General features: G+C 28.1%; 2 protein-coding genes across 2 annotated transcripts; one reads left to right on the top strand and one right to left on the bottom strand.

Moving 5' to 3' along the window:
* The first annotated feature begins 667 nt into the window (after window positions 1-667).
* LOC113859389 (GDSL esterase/lipase At5g55050-like) lies at window positions 668-3,649 on the top strand. Its single transcript, XM_027492178.1, has 5 exons — window positions 668-920; window positions 1,022-1,164; window positions 2,720-2,953; window positions 3,043-3,289; window positions 3,420-3,649. Exons 1-5 carry the CDS (start codon window positions 668-670, stop codon window positions 3,647-3,649), a joined length of 1,107 nt encoding a protein of 368 aa, XP_027347979.1.
* Window positions 3,650-10,077: 6,428 nt separating this feature from the next.
* On the bottom strand, window positions 10,078-12,238 carry LOC113859387. The gene is made up of 4 exons (XM_027492177.1): window positions 12,119-12,238; window positions 10,882-10,990; window positions 10,673-10,722; window positions 10,078-10,578 (listed from the first exon to the last, which is right to left on the bottom strand). Exons 1-4 carry the CDS (start codon window positions 12,236-12,238, stop codon window positions 10,078-10,080), a joined length of 780 nt encoding a protein of 259 aa, XP_027347978.1.
* Window positions 12,239-14,303: the final 2,065 nt, after the last annotated feature.

Below are 14,303 nucleotides of genomic sequence, written 5' to 3'. Positions count from 1 at the left end.
TTTTGAAAGTAACTTTGTTTTTAAAACTAAGGTAAACCTGCTTGAGGTATAAAAGACACTCTTGACTTTTTAAGTTTTTGTAAGTTATAATTTAATATTTTCTATTATTTTATATTTTTGTAATTATTTTATAAAATTAAAAAATAATTATGTTTTTATAATTTCATTCTTAATAACTAACGTGTTTAGTTAAAAATATATATTTACTTTGAATACCTTTTGTTTTTACTAAGTTATATTAATTAATATAATAAATAATGATACAATTTTAACCTTTAATATCAGCTTTCCTATATAAGTTGATTGAATGAGCGATCAAAATTGAAATCTATATATAAAGTATCCTTACTAATTTTTTTTGACGACATTTTTTTAAAAAAATTATATTTTAAATTAATTATTTTTATTATCTATTTATATTTATACCATTTATATATTTATTGGCTTTTAGCATTTATTTAATTTATATATTTATTATAGAAAAAAATTAAAATAAGTTAATTGATTTTACAAATACTAAAAGCATATTCAACCCTAAATAAATTATCACGTTATCGTTTTAGAGGAATCTCTTGGGCACGTACAACGTTTATATAAAGACCCAACTAGTTTTGCATTTCATACCAAAGAGTAGAAGCTAATAACGCTTTCGTGAGGTTCTTTCGAGATGGCATACGTTAATTATGCTCTGGTGTTTACCTTTTTCCTCTTCTCTCTGGCCAAGCTTGATATGCACGTAGCCCTTGCGGGAAATGAAGCACCCACATTATTCATGTTTGGAGACTCAGTTTTTGATGTGGGAACCAACAATTTTCTTAACACTAAAGCAAAGGCCAACTTCCCCTACTATGGGATTGATTTCCATGATTCACTTCCCACCGGAAGGTTCAGCAATGGCTTCAACACTGCTGACCAAATTGGTAAATACATTTTAATACAAGTCTTTTGGAAGTGTACGTTTATCTTTTTTTTTTACTGAATTTTTTATTTGCTTGCATTGTTTTTCTTCTGTGGAAACTAGCGAGGCAATTTGGTTATGAGCAGAGTCCACCAGCATTTTTGGCTACGAAGAAAAATCAACACAGCTTCAACGACATTTTGCAGGGTCTAAATTTTGCTTCAGCGGGATCTGGAATTCTTCAACAGACGGGGTCCTTGCAATGGGTAATTACCAGTAGCATTACATTTTTGCTCTTTCTTTGCTTATAATATTATTCCTTCGTTCAAATTAAAATTAAAAAAGAGGATAACTAGAACATAAAAGGTTACGGTATTATACTAAAATTATTCGAGGGGGTAAGGGAAAAAAAATTATGATATAAAAAGTTTCTTTTATTTTTAAATTATTAGGGAATATCTGTGTGTGAAAATATATTTGAATCAGAGAATATTATAAGTAATATGATAACATCGTTACAATTTGTTTAAGCACGCGAAATGTGTATAAATGTTTTATTTAAACTTTTTACCTTTTATTTTCCTTAACTAATTACATGTTGAATGCGAGATCATTTTTGGACGTTTATATTTTCCTTAACTCCTCCTACGTATATATAAATGGTAACATAAATCCCTTAATTATCAGAATACTTACGCGTTAAATTAAATGCTATTTCTATTATAACACCGTTACGTTTGTATTTTCATAACTAAACTTTATTTACATATCGGATATATGTTAAAAGATAGATTTTTTTTTTTATCAATTTGATTTTATAATAATTTTGTATTATATTTAATGTTTTAAATATAATATTTGTATATTTTATCCTGATTAAAAATTATGAACTATGATCCTTTTAACAAGTTATAGTTAGAAAAGAAAATATATTAAAAATAAATATAACAACATTTATAATGTATACAATGCTTTATCGCAAATTAAATTTTTAATGTAGTTTATATACCATATGAGTTACTTAATAAAATTTCATAATTCTTTTCGAATGAAATACCTTTAAGTTATAAAAACATGTCTTCTAAAAAATTTTATAAATATTTTTACTTTTAAAATTCTATTAGAAAATTATAAAATGTGACTATATATTTATTTGTAAATGATTAATAAAATATAAATTATCAAAATAATATTTAATTATAATTGAATTGTGTGATAATTTAATTTTATATACTATCAGTACTAAAAATTTTATATACTCAACCATTCAAGTATTCAATAAATATAATTTTATATTATCACAAAATAAAATAAAAACTCTTGTTTGCATAACAATTTATAATAAAACGACAACAAAAAAATTGTTATACTCTCAATTTATTTTTAATTAAATATAATAAGTATACCATTTTGTATACATTTTATTCATAATATATATAGTAAATAATATTATATTATATATATATATATATATATATATATATATGTCCATTAGTTTCATTTATTTTATAAAAGTCTCAATCTCTATAACATCCAATTATACAATTATTTTATAATATTACGTCAGTGAGTCGTGATTAGTGATCAAATTCTGTAATAATTATATTTTACGTATATTTGATTCACAATACATATTTATTATTATATTTAATGTATCGCATTTATTATCATATCATATCAACTTTCATTAACTTCTTTCAGTTACGTTTTAGAAATTGTTTTATTTATAAATTAAATATGATTTAACGTTATATAACATTTATATATTTATTCTCGATTATAATTTGTAAAGGTAATTGGGAGAGAATGGTGTATTTGTAGGGAGAAGTGGTTTTCCTTGAAAAGCAGGTGGAACAATTTGCATCGGTCCGTGAAAGTATCACTCAGGAATTGGGACCAGAAAATGCTACTACGTTTATTTCAAAGGCTTTGTTTGTCATTAGCGCTGGAAGTAACGACCTCTTCGAATTTGCACGTAATGACAGTGGTGCCATTCATTTTGGCAAGGAAGGATATTTGGTTGTTCTGCGACACTCATATGACTTAAATCTAAGGGTACGTAATTTTAATTAAATAACTTTTGTACCATCCAATTATGCCATTTATTTTTATTCTACATTTCATTTATTGTGTGCGAATTGCAGAAACTTTATGAGTTAGGGGCTCGGAAATTTGGCATTCTAGGCCCTGCGTCCATAGGGTGCTGTCCTGCGTTAAGCTCTGGCAATGGAGGGAACTGTGTGACCGCACTCAATGATTTTGCAGTTGAATTCTACTCATTAACTCGAGATTTTCTGCCAAACTTGAGTGCTGAATTGGAAGGGTTCAAGTACTCGCTTGTCAACACATCTAAAATCACGGCGACCTTGTTAGAGAGCCCATCGGCCCACGGTAAGCACCATATCATGATCCTTACATATATACATATAATAATTTAATAATAAGCATTTGTCTATCTAGTGATTTTATCATATGATCCTTACATATATATGACTTTCGGTGCTTGGGCAACATGTTATAGGGTTGAATGATACAAAGTCAGCATGTTGTGGAATTGGATATCTGAATGCAGAGGGTCCATGCATGAAAGCCCAGAAGGCTAATCTTTGCACAAATCGTAAGGATCACTTGTTTTGGGATTTGGTTCATCCTACTGAGATAGTTTCCGAGTTTGTAGCAAAGACTCTGTTTGGGGGAGGCCAAGAGTTTGTGACTCCAATCAATTTTAGTCAGTTAGCCTTTTCTAGTTGATGTCTTAGCCAACCATCCGTTCACCAATATTTGAAATGAAATAAAGCATCAGGCGCCTCTCGTTTGACAAAAAAGTATCATTTATAATTTAATGCTGTGCTCATCGAAATAACATAGTGAATTTTATTTTATTTTTTATTTTTAAGCTTAAAGATTTAAAAGTCAGTCATATATAAATGTTGGAATTCATATTAATAATCGATATATGTTCACATTCTTATTTTACACGTGTTATCATTTTAGAAGTAATAAATCAAATTTATAATTACGGAATGGTGGATAAAATATTTTGTCACTCTTAATCACTTTAAATTTTATCATGAACAAACGTGATTCTAAAATAGGTTAGGTGTAGAAATTCTTTTTCATCTAAAAAAATATTACAAATATTCATTGGTTTGAAGTATTTTTTCAAAGCAACACAAATTTAGGATTTTTTCACATAATAATATAGAAAAAAATATATAATAAAATGAACCTGTTAAAATAGGCAGTGATAGAAGCCAACTACAGCTATATAAATTTTATTGATCATGATACTAAAAGTTATTTCATTCTCGTTTAAAATGTTTCTATGTATCGATTAAAAGTTTAAAGAAAATATTAACCTTTTGATACTTAAGTTGTTTGGACTGATAAGTTTAGAATTTTTGAAAATTAGACATTAACGATGAAGAATGATTAAATGTGAACTAAGAATAAAAAAATTATAAATAACAATTACAAAAAGTTAAATATAATAGAAAATATTTTAAATTTTCTCACACTATAATATAAAAGATATTAAAGAGCAATTCAAAACGCTCTAACAAGTACAACTATTCAAAGTAAAGATATTAAAAAAAAAATTATAATCACTCTCTAAGTATTAATTAGAGAACAATTTTGTTAATCGTTCTCTAAAATATGAACCATAAGTTTAAATTTTGAAATTTTTTATATTGTGAATTTTTTTATTATAAATCAAAATTAATGTATTGTTATGTTTAAATTTGAATTTGTATATATTTTTTTTTATCACAAACTAAACTAATTTTTTGTTTTGTTGAAATTTGAATTTGTACTCCACATCTAAATGAATGAAACATCAATAAATAAATAAAAAGATCAAAATAATAGGAGATTTCATTGTTAATGGAGAAAGAAAAAAAAAATTTGAGAGAAATGTATTAAAATGTACCTATTATGGAAGGAACCAACTTTATTAGTATAAAAATAGGAATAGAATAGATCAGGTTATACGACAAGGGTTCATATCTTAATTTTTTTAATGTCTAGCCTAATTTAACTTGTTTAAGGAATAAATTTAATTTAAACTTAATTAATTAAATAGGTTAAATTTGAGTTTAAAAAAAATTATTAAACTCGATAAAATGACTTATTTAAGACTTATAAAATTTATAAAAATATATTAAATTATTTTATATAAAAATTATAATAAAATATTAAATAAATTAAATTTTAAATTAGAAATTCTATTTTTTTCATTGGAGTTGAATAGTTTCTCTACATAAATTGAGATAGTTGTGAATTAAAAAATTATAATAAAAATACTAATATTGATATTTTATTTATTTCTCTAAAATTAGGATAAAAGAAAATATAAAATATAGTAAAAGTTTGTATGAGTAAAAAATCAAGTGTTATAACGATAAGATTGAGTATTATACATATTTTCTCAACAGTTTGGTGTTCTATACTTTTTTAGACTTATAATAAGTTAAAATACATTTGCTCTCTATATTTAACATTGTTTATGAACTACTTCTTATATTTAAAAAAATTTATTTTAATTTTTATATAAATATTTTATTATATTTTAATCTCTTCCATTATTAATTAATGACATAAGATCGAATAAGACTAAAATATAATTTTTTTTGGTATGAAGACTAATTCATATTTCAATATCAATTATAAGAACTAAACGCGTAATTCAACCTAAAAATTTTATAAAAATAATCTATTTTTAGACCAAATTTTAGTACAAATCCAAAAATTCTCCTTAGCAAGGAGTTTCCTCCCTCAATATGTGCACTGAAAGTAGTTAAGAGTTTGGTGCAGATCAATGTAACCGAAACCAATGTAAAAAAGCCTAATTATTTATTTAATTGTTTTAATTCTAACGCTTGAAAAAGGAAAATTATTAGTGCTGAAATTTAGGGGAAAAAAGGGAAGGATATAGAAACAAAGTTACAGTATAGCGTCCATTAAAATGAAGACAAGTATGAAGAAAGGTCTGCAATTAAAAAACAACAATCAGCGTTTGAAGTATGAACGACATGGAAGGAGGTGAAAGTACCAGATCTCTTCGGTACAAGGCAATTGAAGGTAACAGAACAAGGAAATTAGTGTTCTTAAAGATCAAAATGTACCATTCTATGTGGAAACCCAAATGCTGAGGCTGTGGATGGAAGAAGCAATGTAATAAGTTGAGGACTTGTGGTTGGTTGACTCTTGTCTCTCCATTGCACTTTGATAATGCTTCTTCTTATCAACTTTAAACTGACCATTCCTTTACTTTTCTATAGTTTTCATATTAGAAGAGGAAATGGAATATGGTTTTCGTTATGTGATTTGGTCCCTGTGCTTAGGAATAGGAATATGCTGTAGATTGATAATATAATTTCATTATACATTAAGTAAGTATTGTCTAATTGAGTGTTGATCTTAATAACAAAAAACACGTTTAAGACTCTATTAAAATATAGAGTATACTTGATAAAATATTTTAGTTAGTTTATTATTGTTTGATTAATTTATAAGTTTATCCAAATAAAATTGAATTGTTTGAAAAACAATTATATATCTATAGTTTACAACATAACTTATCATAATTTTGTTTATTTTTATTTTTATTGATTTAATAAAATTTTCCTTTATCACAATATTATTACTAATTTATTGTAGAACATTGGATGATATGTTTTTTTTATTTATTACTTTGGGCTATTAATATAAAATATAATTCAAAGGATATTAAATATTTTTTATTATTATACTATTTTTTATTATTTGATTTTTTTTACTGTTATATTGTTCATTTTAATCAATAATAAAGTATTTATTTTATAAACAAAACTGATAAAGTTTAAAATGATTTAACAAACTCAAATTATAATTATTTAATAATATATTTTATCAACAAATTTAATATTCATATATATATGTATGTATGTAAGCTATATAAATATGGTTTTTTTTATGTCATTTTATCGTATATTTTTAATTCAATAAGCTAGATCAACAATTTTCAATGAACAACTAACAAATTTTAGCTAACTTTTTAACTAATCATTTCAAATAAAGTCATATAGTATATTTAAAGGGAAGATACAGTGTTGACAATTAGATTATGTAATATAATTAAGTTTAATGGTTAATTGTTACTATAATATTGTTTAAATGTGGTGACCATAGAAAACTGTTATAATCAACATAGCATATCAATTTGTCAAAAAAAAAAAAATTATTTCAACCTATTATTAGCCAAACAAAATATATAATACTTTTTTTTTCTTGTGTTCCTTGCACACATGCATGCTTAGCTTTTATATGTATGCATTCAAATGACATAAAAAAATATGGATGGACGGAGAGTTAAAAGTGCCATCTTCTTCCTCTCAAATAACCTTTTTAAATAGTCTTTTTTTTTTTGGATTGCATTCTTAAGAATTTGAAAAGAAGAGATAAAGAAATGAAAAACATGAAACAATAGAGAATTAAAAAAAAGACAAAGAAAGATGATGAGAGAGGAGAACTCTCTTATATGACTTCACTAGAATTAGATTGAGATATTGACTCAAAAGAGAGAAATAAATCAATTGAATGTGAAGAACAAGGCAAGTTAGGCTAGGAGAGTATTGTGTAAGAAATCTTAACACAAAAGATAAAGAGTATGTTTGATTTTATTTTTAAAAACAGTTTTTAGTTTTTTAAAAATAAAATGTAATATAAATTTGTACCATATTTTATTTTAAAAAACTAAAAACTGTTTTTAAAAATAAAACCAAACATATTCAAAATGTCTCGCCAATGGTAGGTATTATGTAAAGCCAATAAACACTATTTACGTTTTGCTAACATTTATCCTTAACAAGTATCTTGATTATCCTTCCACAAGCCTCACTAAAATAATACTAAAGAAAAACTGAGGCATTTGAAATTACGACATGTTGCAGCAGATAAGAGTGTTCATGAGACAAATTTTATTTTAGTCTACATCCAATCCAAAATTTAAAACACTTAGGCCTGTTTGATTGAGTTTTACTTTATACTTTTCAAAAATTATATTTGAAAACAATTTTAAAAAACTGTTTTTAAGAAGAGAATGAAAATAAATTTCGTTTGGTAATTTAGTTCTCAAAATTGTTTAATAAATTTATTTTTAAAAATAAGTTTTAAAAACTAAAAAAAATAAAATGTGTTTGGCTTTATTTATTGTTTATTTAGTATTTTAGATTATATATATATATATTTAATATTTAATTTTAGTATTTTTTATTTAATCAAATATATATTTTATATTTAAAAAATATTGAATTAAAAAATTGTTAAAATATCAAAATTTAATATTAAATTAAAATAATACTTGTAATACTAAGAGTTTCGTAAATTATGAAATTATAAAATAAATTTACATTAACCTAAAAAATAATGGTTAACTTTAATAATATCACATAAAAAAAAGTAAATAACATTGACATAATAAAAAAAGTGAATATGTATATTAAGGATAAATCTTGCAACGTATGTATAACTATTTGCAACTGTATATGTATAAAATAATACTACCTAGTTGTTATATTGTGTCCACATTTGATTTGTAATATGATCCCTAAATGTTGTCATCTCAGCTACACCTTCATCGGATAATCTAACTAAATTATGATCATTGGAGCTAGTTTCTTCTATACTTGAACCTCTATTCTCATGCTCAATTTCAATAAGATCCATTTCTTCCCATATCCTGAATAAATCATCATTCAAATTTCATTTCCGTACGTAATTATGAATAGCACATGTTGTTACTATGAGTCGTTGCCTGGAAGGTTTATATGGAGGCATCAACTTCAAAATAGGAAACATGTTTTTCAAGATTGCAAAGCAACGCTCAATTGTCATTCTCAAAAAAGAGTGTCTGTAGTTGAATAATTCTGTAGGACTCCTTGGTTGTCTGGCTTGGCCTCTATATTCCTGTGCATGATACCTTTCTCTCCTATAAGGAGAAGAAAACCTCTCGTACATGGATAACTAGAATCAACAAGATAGAACAAACCTACATTACATAGAATATATATTTATGAATATTTCTTTATCAATTACAAATAATTGAGTTATAATATAAGTGTTCACCTTTAGATGGTCATGAAAAATTTGCATTTCGGTTAGTAAGTGCATCTAAAAAAACTTTTGAATCATGTGCACTTCCTTCCTATCCAGAATACAGGAATGTAAACATCATATTAAAATCAGAAGCACACATAACATTCTGCGTGATAGTTGCCTTTCTATCTCTACATGCAATATGTTTTTCAACAAGAACCCGTGCACTTATATGAGTGCCATCAATTGCACCTATGCAGTTTTATAACAATAACCCAAAATATAAAAAAATTAAAACAAGATAGAATAAAAGAAAAAAAAGGACAAATGATTAAAATAACAAATAAGTATTACATACATACCTTGAGCCAAGGATAATATTTTGATTCATTTCTAATCTTGTTGGGTAATTATGTAGAGTCTTGTTTTATCAGCTCTTTTCCCAATAAACATATTGCTCTTAACATTTGCTTAAAATAACGAGAAACTATTTCTGTTGAGTGTTGAAAGTGATCTACAGCAACTCTATGACAAACATTCTGGCCAATTATAAATAAAAACATAGCAACTTTCTCTTTAAGAAGAACATTCTTTGAGTCACTTAAGTAATTCTTTACCCTCAACTCATCACAAAATTTAACAAAACAGTCCTTCTTCATTTCAAGTAACTCAAACCAAGTTACTCCAGATCCATTTAATAACTCTTGAGTATAATCACGACCACTCAATGTAGATGTTCGAACCTTTCTTTTGTTCAGAAATTTATGATCATAATCATAAAGCATATTAACTAAAAGAAACTCAGCTAACTCATCATCACTTGACTCAAAAGAAGAATCACCACTTTTTATCAATATCCATTATGATTATAACCTATCATATAATTTCACAAAATAAAAACATTGATAAAAAAGATATTCAATAAAAATTATATAATAAAACCAAAATAACATAACATAAAATTCAAAGTAGTTCATAAAGCACACAAATAAATGTTCATCACAAATTAAAAAACATAATCATAGATGTCTAAAGTTCTATCCTTAAAGCCTAAATAATCATGCTTATTTCCTATTAGTAGACATAGCAAGAAACATTTCCCTCTAATCAGGCTTCCTAATTTTTTCTAAAGCTTTTACATAAATGTCATCTGGTATGCCTTCAATCTCTTCGAGGGCAGTCGTACACTTAGTAATAGAATAATCTGGTGTAACAAGTGAAGAAGTAGCCTTCATACTTCTAATCTTATACTTCTCAACTTTTGCCTTAGATGCTTCAACCCATGCTGTAAGAGCCTCTCCCATTTGTAATGTCCTAGACTCTCTCCTAGACTTGTGCTCTTTTACTTGAATTTTGCGTTTTCCACTACATGAGATGCGCTCCACTTCTTCTGTGTTATCATCCGATCTATTGTTATCAACATTTAAATAACTCCCACTATTAAGGTATTGACTTTCAAGCTTATTTTTTTCGTCTGTATTTGGTGGATCTTGGGTAGATGAATGATGAAGTACTCCAGTTGCAGTACTTCTATTGAATATCATTCCCAATAACTTATAATGGTCGTATCTTTTCTTTTGAAATTGAGCAGCTTTATCATGTACCTAAAATAATATAAGCAAATAGTCAATACATTATTAATTATTGAACATTAAATAAATAAAAAATAAAAATATTAACTATTAAATTAAATCATACCCGTAGATAATTTTTCCATACTTCTTCACTTACAGTGATAGTATTGGTTTCTGCATTCCATCCAGTTTGTTGCAAAAATAAAGAAAATTCATGATAAATAAGTGATAGCCTGTGCATCTTTGTTTTTAATTGTTCTGATTTATATGAACGATTTGTTATGGAATTTAAATTCATAATCATCGAATTCTATGTTTTAGAGTGAAACACACCATTTGACATGTTTCCTTTTGTGGTTTCATCAACCATGATATCAATGAAAGCCTTAACAACAGAGTCAGGCCAGAATTTTGACTCATTGTTATCAACATTAGTTATCATCTATCACAAAGGAATATTAAAAATAAGTAAACATCAATGCATATAAAGCCAAATGAAACTTAAATAGAAGAGGGGTAAATATTGATCAAAGACATAAACATAATTTAATTTATATTATAACTTTCTAAAATTATAAGAAAATGTAGAGCACGTATTTAATCAATAAAACACATTCTATAATTCAAGAATTTACTATTCATATTTTCATAAATACATATGCATACCTAATAAAAGCATGTAAAATGAACAAGTATGCACTGGTATAGGTACAGGCACTTAACATATCAAATAGCTCATTTACTCATTTATAAAGACACCTAAAAGTTTGAACTGAGATTGTAGATAGGATTTGATTCAAGCATTGATCATATTATTTGGAGCCTGCAATTACTGTATAATCAACATACACCAATGGAGAAACAAGTGATGAGTATTGGCGTTTTATTAAAAGTGAAACTCATTCTTTGACCGTAGAAAAGCATGGTTCATTCAAAAAGGCAAAGGCAAAATTTGAAATTATTTCCTAGAAGCCAATCCTAACCCGTAGATGGATTTATTAAGTTTAGATGCTAAATTCTCCCTTTTAATTGGACAACATTTTGGCCTCTTAAACCATGTAAATGTTTATGCATTAAGACTTTGTTTGGCTTAATATAAGATAGGTCATGCTAAGCATTTCAGTGTGTTATGAGTTTCTAATTTACGCCACATCTTGCCTTTTTGTTTTCTCTTTTTCCCCATCAGCTATTGCCTCTAGCATGGGTGCCCTTGGTTGGCAAGATCAATACTGTCATAATTGTTTTTCTTGTCAACAAACTAGTCAAATTTCTTCTCTTGATGCACTTTTTCACATGCATTTGTAGTCAACTCATTATGAATACATTTTGATGAAGCAAAGAAATATACAATAAACATGAATGAGGACAAACAAAGCAATTTTGTTTAGCTCACCTATGGCAACATGGGTTTTCTTGGTTTTCTTCTTTCCCTAAATTAACAGCTCTTAGGCTAAGATATTAAATCAAGTAGAAAGATTCCAAACCCAAACACTTCTGTTTTCTAAGAAGACTGGCCTGTTGAAACATATTGTGGGGCTATGTGCCCTAAAATTTTCCTCACTGTGAAAACCTTGTGATCCAGCAGCTTTACCAACCCAAAATTTCTAACTATCTTCTCACAATTGTCATCAAGCCAGATATTTGTAGCCTTCACATCTCTATGAATAATCTTAGGGTCACCACTGCTCATGCAAATATAGCAAGCCTCTTGTGCAAGTCCTAAAACTATCTTCTTCCTTGCACCTTGAGTTAGGAGCAGGCTTCTCCATCTCAAAAAGTATTATGCATAAATTTAAGCTAGGATCTTTTTGAAAATAAATAAATAAATAAATATGCATCTTATAGATATGTAGATCTTTAAAGAATTGGTGAATCACACTATCAAAAATAGCTTGAAGTGACTGCACAGAAAACCATCAACCCCGTAGAGCCAATAAACAATATAATGTAGATGATAAGTACAAAAATAGACATGGGAAAATTGAGATTTTAGGTGTTTTGAAGTAAAAAAAAAATTAAAAAAAGGTGTAGGTGTATATGAATAAATGAATACTTATATGTTATCACTTCTCACTAGTAAACAGCAATTGCCCAAACACACCACTCTGTCTCGAAGTGCAACGAGTACATATTTAGCATATAATCTTAGTCACAAGTCACTCTACTCACTCTAACTTCAGAAACACAACTAAGAATATGAGCACATAATTCTTGGTTACCACACTCAAATCACACAGCATTTAAACTCATACATAATGTTAAATCACATAGCCACAGAGAAAAAAAATGCAAGAAAAGAAGAATCAAACCTGAGCTTTTTTTACAGATATGTTGATTCTTGTTCTGACTAAGAATCTGAATTTGAATCCAAATCCAAATCCAAATAAAAAATCAACAATGGTGAAACAGAAATCCAAAGAAAAAGAAAAAACCTAAGTTGTTCCTGTTCGGGAAACACTAATCTTCAAGTCTCTGCTTGGATAGAGTGACATCCTTCCGTATCTTGCTGACGTTACTTGACGTGGTGAGGGTACCTGCAAAAGGCACTCCGATACTGAAGTTAGGATTCGGTTCTGAGCAATAAATTATATTTTATATTGAAAAGTTCACCTTTTACTTGTACTTCCTAACTTTCTTTTATAGGCATTGTTATGGGCTAATGGGCTTGCTGAGTCAGCCTTGGTTTTGACCCTTTAATTAAAGTAGATAATATTTTGATTATTACCCTTAATTAGATTAATTACCTTTTAATTTGACAAAGGGTATTCGGCTATATTAGATCGAAGGGGTACTCGGTTACCTTTTCCTAGATGTAAGACTGAATAATGCCCTATCCAGTACACTAGCCCCCCAAGTCCGAAGAGGTACGAAGCGAGGGCTTAATAATGTATTTACCCATGGCACTTTGACGGAGGAGGTATTCGGTTGTAATGAAGAAGTAAGCAGGCCGAAAGGGGTGTTAGGCGCTATTCATCCAAGGATGAGGCCGAAGGGGTGTTAGGCACCTTAGTGTACTGAATAGGGCACTATTCGGTCTTACCTCGAGGAAAAGGTAACTAAGTACCCCTTTGGTCTAATATAGCCGAATACACTTTGTCAGATTATAAGGTAATTCATCTAATTAAGGGTAATAATTAAAATATTATTTACTTTAATTAAAGGGCCAAAACCAAGGCTGACTTAGCAAGCCCATTACCCCATAACAATGCCTATAAAAAGAAGTTAGGAAGTACAGGTAAAATATGGACTTTTCAATATAAAATAGCATTTATTGCTTAGAACCGAATCCTGACTTCAGTATCGGAGTGCCTTTTGCAGGTACCCTTACCACATCAAGTAATGTCAGCAAGATACAGAAGGACGTCACACTATCTAAGCAGAGACTTGAAGACTAATGTTTCCCGAACAGAAACATTTTGGCGCCCACCATGGGGCACGAATAGCCTCACTTTTTCAGTCATCATGGTACTAACAAGATGCCAACAGGAGGGACAGAATTATCAAGGACGAACTTCTCGTCAACAGGAAGAGGTCACATCCAATCAACCGATCCCTGAAGTTTTGGCCAAAAGAGGGGGAGATGCAATCCTCTTTTCTGTAGTAAGACAGCTCAAGGCCAAGATGAGAGAAATGCAACAGGCCAGAGAGAGAGATGCTCTTGAGATGTCGGCCTTAAGGAGGGAGAACGCTAACTTGAGGGAGGAAATTAAAACCCATATACCCTCTCGGACTACCCGGTTCGCTCAAGAGCAGGG

The sequence above is a fragment of the Abrus precatorius genome, unplaced genomic scaffold (genome assembly GCF_003935025.1).
Source record: "Abrus precatorius isolate BTA unplaced genomic scaffold, Abrus_2018 Scaffold2, whole genome shotgun sequence".
Taxonomy (NCBI): Eukaryota; Viridiplantae; Streptophyta; class Magnoliopsida; order Fabales; family Fabaceae; genus Abrus; species Abrus precatorius.
This window is presented reverse-complemented; position numbering and strand designations above follow the sequence as displayed.

Bases quoted from the DNA above. Each gene is read 5' to 3' on its own strand.
- LOC113859387 (XM_027492177.1), bottom strand. From the start codon at position 12,238: ATGAGCAGTGGTGACCCTAAGATTATTCATAGAGATGTGAAGGCTACA. The intron at 10,991-12,118 runs GTTTTCACAGTG...CCTTTGTGATAG, and splicing joins TAAAGCTGCTGGATCACAAG to ATGATAACTAATGTTGATAA. The intron at 10,579-10,672 runs GTATGATTTAAT...ATATTATTTTAG, and splicing joins TATGGAAAAATTATCTACGG to GTACATGATAAAGCTGCTCA.
- LOC113859389 (XM_027492178.1), top strand. From the start codon at position 668: ATGGCATACGTTAATTATGCTCTGGTGTTTACCTTTTTCCTCTTCTCT. The intron at 921-1,021 runs GTAAATACATTT...TGTGGAAACTAG, and splicing joins CAACACTGCTGACCAAATTG to CGAGGCAATTTGGTTATGAG. The intron at 1,165-2,719 runs GTAATTACCAGT...GTGTATTTGTAG, and splicing joins AGACGGGGTCCTTGCAATGG to GGAGAAGTGGTTTTCCTTGA.